This window comes from Austrofundulus limnaeus, unplaced genomic scaffold, assembly GCF_001266775.1.
Source record: "Austrofundulus limnaeus strain Quisiro unplaced genomic scaffold, Austrofundulus_limnaeus-1.0 Scaffold659, whole genome shotgun sequence".
NCBI lineage: Eukaryota > Metazoa > Chordata > Actinopteri > Cyprinodontiformes > Rivulidae > Austrofundulus > Austrofundulus limnaeus.
In genome coordinates, this window is record NW_013953061.1 from 222,702 (window position 1) to 229,113 (window position 6,412).

The following is a 6,412-nucleotide window of genomic DNA, read 5'->3' on the forward strand; positions in this document are numbered from 1 at the left end:
TCATGTACTGTTGGTTTTGTTCTTTGAGCAAGGTGATGTTCATGCACGGCTCATTTTATACACCAGTAAAAAATAAATAAATAAATAAATACATATACCTATGTCTTGAATTTGGAAAAAAAAATCATATTTTATTTATCACTAAAAAGGGTTCAGTGAATGCACATACAAAACTGGTGGGTTCGGTACCTCAAAAAGGGTTAAGAACCACTGATCTATGGAGACTAACCAGTCTGGTTAAACTTAAACAGGTGTTTCAATACCTTTAAATTACACAATCATTTTACTGGGGAAACTTGTCAGTTTGGTTAAAGAAAATACAGGACTTTTTTCTGTGCAGAAAACCTCGTGCTATAATCTTTTTCATAAATATTTCAAAGCTCCTCMGTTGAAAASACTAAAATAACAGAAGAGCTGTTTAAAACCTCTTTCCTCAGAATGTTTTCAGTCCTAAGAACACCAAACTGTAATTTGTAACATTATATTAGTACACTCCTAATTAAATGAAAATGTTTCATTGGTCAGTACTGACAATTTTATTAAGTTAATTAAGCTACGGTGTTCAGATGTTATGTTTATCTTTACACTTATAGACTTTTTTTGTAATTAAATGCAGTTTTCACTTGCTCTCATTACCTTGAAATWTAGCATCAATTTAATTTCTTACCTTTGGAGAGGATTTTGGCAATCGACTGAGCCAAGGATGGTTTCTCTGCAACCATCAAAACGGTTCTCATTTTCAAAAYGAAAGCTTCAACGAGATCTTCAAGAACCCTCCGTTTGTTTCCCTTTGCATCAACTTATAAAACGGACAGCTGCTAAAAACTATTAGCTGAGGGCTAACCCGGAACTCATAGCATTTATTTCCGGTTTCAGCACGAGCCGCCTTCTTCTTGAGAAGGGTCCAGTCTAGCTGCAGCTTGCGGTACCCGAGCGACACGCCTCCCGATCGGCTCCAATAGGCAGCGTGACTCCGCAGGGTATCCAGTCCAGCCAATGAGGTATGTAGCACATAGCGGAAGTTAGCGACATGACTGTCCAATAGAAAGTGAATATTTCCGCTGATCTCTAAACACGCTTGATAGTACACGTTCGGATTTTACGCGTTCGCGAAGACTTGTCTGGACGTGCGTTAATRAAAGGCACTCTTTTGTCTTGCTCAAAGCTGTGTTTTCATCTCCCGTGTAGCGGTGTCCACAGACGTGTTCAGACCCACGGTAAGACCTAAAGAACTTTTTGTTGTCTGGAAACTTCAACCCGACTGATAACCAGTGTTTTATGCACAGTTAAGCAGTCAACCTTGTAAAGTTCGTATAAACAGAGCAACTTTAAACACTTTAGCCCACGCTACGTGCTCTAACATGAGTGCACTGTGCCCACGAGTTATTCTCCTGTTGTTTGCCGTAGAAATGCAAAAGGAAAAAGTCTCAGCAACCCAAGCAACACTGCACTTGTTCTAACCCTTGGTTCTAACCCATGGTTCTAACCCATGGTTCTAACCCATGGTTCTAACCCATGGTTAACGGTCTCTGCCCATGATGGTTACAGCCATCACTGGTACTGTGCAGTTCTGGTTCGGTTAGAAGAAACACCAGATCTTGATAATATCAGTTTTTGTCTACAGTATTAATTCAGTGTCAGGCTCGAAGCCAGGATCATTTCTTTAATATATCTTGTTTTTTGAGCGGGGAGTTGTTTATTGAGAGAAGTGGACCGATGGGGCATGCGGGCCGCTCGTGACAACGCCTTGGTGGGCGCACGGGGGTCCTGCGTTTTAAAGGTTTATAAGGTTAAAAAGGGTCTTTCTGATGTACGTGTTCTGCTGAAAGGTCCCAAGAATTGTGCAGTTTAGGGTTAAAATGATTATATTTCACACAAGATATAAATTAATCCAGACACAACAACTTATTACTACACAGTTTTATTGTTTCTGTCTAAAAAACTATCAGGATCTGCGTTTTCTGTTTGGGTTCATGTATTAGCTCTGTATTTTAGTTGTAGTATTTTTGATTGCTCTGCTCCGTGTAAACCTGAATTAATAAAGCCTTGTATCTGTTGCATGGGAGGGGAAGAATTTATGTTTCCTGAAACTAAGGCCGGCGTCACACTACAAGCAAATCGTGTAAAGTAAAATGTAACATTTTCTTTTTAAAACATTATAAATGTCATAAATGGATTGTTGTAAATGAGTACAAATTCTCTCAACTGTAGATATTTGAATAGTGGAGATACGATTCAATTTGTGTAACAAGGTATCTGTGTTTCAGGATTTTTTGGGCGTGTCTTAAAGGGCAGCCTCGTGATGTCACACAGCTGCCTTCAGTATAACCCCACCCCCTGTTGCTCTAATGGAAAAAAATAAACATTGTTTCCTCGTTTACAGGAATGTTCAGGGTCGTGGGCGTGGTTTGAGCTCCTCCAGTGGACACGCCCCCAGCATTCCAGACCACAGCTAACTGATATTTTTTCATTACTTTTAACTAGGGGTGTAATAAAATATCGATACACTGAAATATCGCGATATTTCATTTCCCAATACTGTATCGATATTCTAGTAAGAGGTTTTTTTTAAATAGAATTTTTGGACAAAAAAATCGCAAATATCGTAATATATTGCCTTGCTTACAGTATCGCAATATATCGGGATATATCGTATCGTGACCCCTCTGTTATGATATGTATCGTATCGCCAAATTCTTGCCAATACACAGCCCTACTTTTAACACATAATTTTATAAGGTTAACAGTATTTTTAATTGTTCAAACTTGGCTGGGTGATTATTAACATCTATTTCTGTGGTGTTACAACCTCAGAACACACATTTATTTTTACTTTACACGGTCTTTAAGGAAGTCCAGATCATCGTGATGGCTCTAAAGATAATCATAGCAGATATTCCCGCCATGGAGTAAGAGTGAGTCGGCTCGGAAGGACAGCTCCGACCTCAAATCGGATATATTCAACATGTTTGATTTTTTTTTGGCCCGATATCACAGTGTGTGTAGTGTTCACCCGAGCTCTCAGCCTGATGAATGAGATGTGTAGCCAATCAGAAATTGAGGTGACGTAAACACGGAGAGGAATCCAAATACAAAATACAAAATATAACTCACCAGAAAGTCCACTGGATGTTAAAAGTCGCATGGAATTGTTTTTCTTCTGGTAAAAATAGTCCACAAACTATCAAAATTGTTACTTCCTCGCCACAAATGTTTATTTACTCTGAACTCATGTCTCTGGAGGTCACGTGAGATTTTTCCTTGGACACCTGAATTCTCGCGAGATTTCGGGAAGTCTCGCATGATTTTATATCTGACATGTTCATGAATGAAATATCTTTTTGTGTGTTGTCTCTTGCCGTGTGACTGTTCACCACACACTGTAGGACCAAACCTGGTATATCCATGATTTTTTATCCACAAGTGTGGGCTCTATCAGTCTTTGAAAGTCGGCCGACTATTTTAAAATCTTGTTGTGTGACTCAGCCTTAACCTGGTCCAGACCAGGAGCTCGTTTYACAAAGTCAGGTTTATAAATCCAGGATCTGAGCTGTAAGCTGAGCTTGAACAAGCCTTCAACTTGTAAACAGCTGTAATCTGTTGCTCTAACATCAAGCCGCGCTTCAAGTAGCTGTCAATCATTTTAGATKAATTCATGTTCACAGTTTGATTACTAGACCCACTGAGTGGATCACAGATTTCCTGATCAGGCATGATCAGGAAGTAAACAAGAAGTAAAGAAACAAACAGCCAGTTATAACAGAGACAGTCTGTACACTCCTGCACAGTGGTGGACAGTCAACATTTAGCACCTGACTCAGTTTCTGTCAGTAAACACACACCTGTTGGTCCCGGGTCACTGTGATTAAAGCCATGCCTCTTCTCTTTTCTTCACAGCTCCACCTGTCTGCTACTCTTCAGCTAACTAAAGCTGGTAGTATGCTCGCACGGCTGTCGACCGGTCGACGCACCGTCACGTGGTTGTTCGGAGTTCGTTTTCGCACTGACCTTTCATAGTTCCCGAGACACCCCGAGCCGAGCTGCTGGTAAACCCCTCCCGCTCCAGCATACGTCACTGCATGGGATTCCTTCCCTGGGGGAGTCCAATGCGGGAAAAAAAAAAGTCCGCGGCTCTTCCACTCGACGTTGTTTATCCACAAACTGGTCCCAGATAAGCTCCAAAGTTTTTATCAGTCAGATTCCACTGTGAAAAATGTCTGTTTTATCCCCTTTTTATGAGTTTTTGGCCATTTGACTATCTTTAAATTGCTGCTTCCTGGAAGCGATCGCTTTTTTTCTTCTTTTTTTTCCTTTCTTTTTTTGAAGCGAGTGGTTGAAGCAAATTCAGTGTCTGACCGCCTTCAGCACAAACAAAACTCCCAGGAACTTCTGACCAATCACACCACACAGTTCGTATGTGTTCTCATGTGGAGGGGGATGAAAAGTTCAACCCGTGGGTTGCRACAAGAAATGCCGAAATGCCKACGAGCGAACAGAAGTGATGCAATTTTCGTCATAAAACTGCGACAGTTTGGCACGATTTCGGCAGTTTGGCAGCAGCATGCAGGAGCCTTAAGCATTCATCTGCGAGGCTCGTCTCTCTCAGGTGGAGGAATCTGTAAACATCTTTCTGCTGGTTTTTTAAATCTGCCAGCTTCAATATTGTTTCCAGTTCTTTTCTTTCTTGTTCTAACAAAGAAACTCATTTTATTTTGAGCTACAACTTCTGCTGGATCTGAATCAAAGTTCTGGCCATCTTCAAGTCCCGCCTCCATCTGATTGGCTAGTAGTCCTGTCTAGTGTGTTTAAAGTGAAAGGCTGCTTCTATGATAAGGCTGGTTAAAATATTTGTCTGGGCAAGCCTGATTAATTTTTTCTCTTCCTGGAGGGAGGTAAGCCAGACCGGTGCTGGATTACTATCAGCCCTGACCAGCTTATTTGGGGGAACCCCGAGACATTTCTATGCCAGCCTGAAAGTCCCTCCAGCGCAGAGTTGGCCAACTCTGGTCCTCCAGGTCCACAGCCCTGCAAATTTTACTGTTTCCCTGCTCCAACACACCTGATTCAGTCAGTGGATTACCTCTTCTTCTGCAGAAGCCTGATAATCACCCATTCATTCAAATCAGGTGAGTTGGCGCAGAGAAACAAGTAGAAGGGCTGCAGCCCTGACCACCACTGCTCCAGCCTGTCCTGGGTCTCCTCCCAGTAGGAGGGGCCCGGAACGCCTCTTTCATTCATTCATTCATTCATTCATTCATTCATCCATACCCGCTTATTCCTTTCAGGGTCACGTGAGTCACTGGTGCCCATATCCAGCAGTCACAGTGTGAGGGGCGGGGTACACCCTGGACAGGTCTCCAGTCCATCACAGAGACACACATAGAGACAAACGAGACAAACAACCATTCACTCTCTCACTCACACCTAGGGACAATTTAGAGTTATCAGTTAACCTAACAGTCATGTTTTTGGTCTGTGGGAGGAAGCAGGAGTACCCGGAGAAAACCCACGCATGCACGGAGAGAACATGCAAACTCTACCCAGAAAGGTCCCCGGGCCGAGATTTGATCCGGCAACCTTCTTGATGAGAGGCATCAGCTCTCCCTGAGGCACTGTGCCATGGGTGTGTGAAGGTTGTAGTTTTTGGTGAGATAATGGATATTATCTCCCTCCTCAGGTGTACTGCAGACTTGGGCAACATGTCAGCTTAATAAGAAAGATGAGTTGATTTGTATTAGAAAGCTGTCTGCTTGAGGGCGAGACTCACCTGATGTCTCGGCCTATATATGGAATGTAACAGCTTTTCCAAAGCAGCACCTTTAAAACTCACTAAAAACCATTGCTAAAACAATTTACCATTATTTTTAAAGGATTTCAATAAGATGTACCTGGTTTTTATATCTCTAACATATTTTGCTGGATATGCAATTTGAAAACAAGGTGGGTGTTGGATTTTCACCTTCACTGACCCGTTTACATGTCTTTTTGAAGTTTTTTCAAACAAACTATGCTTGGTGAGTAAGCTTTATAATTCACTGTTTACCAGAGTGCTGACCTGACCTGAAAATGACTGAGATGGAGGAGGAGACCTTGTGCCGGTGCTTCCTGAGCAGGTTTGTGGAGGATTTCCCCATTGCTTTGGAGGAAGATCGTCCATTGCCTGTCAGCCCTYTGAGCCACAAAGTCTCCTTGGAAGAAATTCATGGAGAAAGCCTGGACTTTGGGCTGAGGCTGCTTTCTGCCAGGTATGTTTGAGAGGGAGATGAGGGAGATGTACCAGTGTGTCCCCTAGGAAATTGGTCTTCGGTGGTGGGGTGGGGCTACTTGTTTTATAAAAACATAATTATACCTGACTCACCTTCAATTATAGTAATAAATTTACATTGTGAATATTTAATTGCCTAACTACATC

The 6,412-nt window shown here is 42.0% G+C and overlaps 2 protein-coding genes across 2 annotated transcripts in view; one reads left to right on the top strand and one right to left on the bottom strand.

Moving 5' to 3' along the window:
• Window positions 1–848, bottom strand: part of top3b (DNA topoisomerase III beta) — a gene marked incomplete in the record, with an annotated part of 53,272 nt that extends 52,424 nt beyond the window's left edge. The window contains 1 exon segment of the mRNA XM_014027532.1: window positions 668–848. Within this exon segment, the coding sequence (XP_013882986.1) occupies window positions 668–737 (70 nt within the window).
• Window positions 849–6,046: 5,198 nt separating this feature from the next.
• Window positions 6,047–6,412, top strand: part of ppm1f (protein phosphatase, Mg2+/Mn2+ dependent, 1F) — a gene marked incomplete at its 5' end in the record, with an annotated part of 49,443 nt that continues 49,077 nt past the window's right edge. Inside the window, 1 exon segment of the mRNA XM_014027534.1 lies at window positions 6,047–6,245. Within this exon segment, the coding sequence (XP_013882988.1) occupies window positions 6,067–6,245 (179 nt within the window).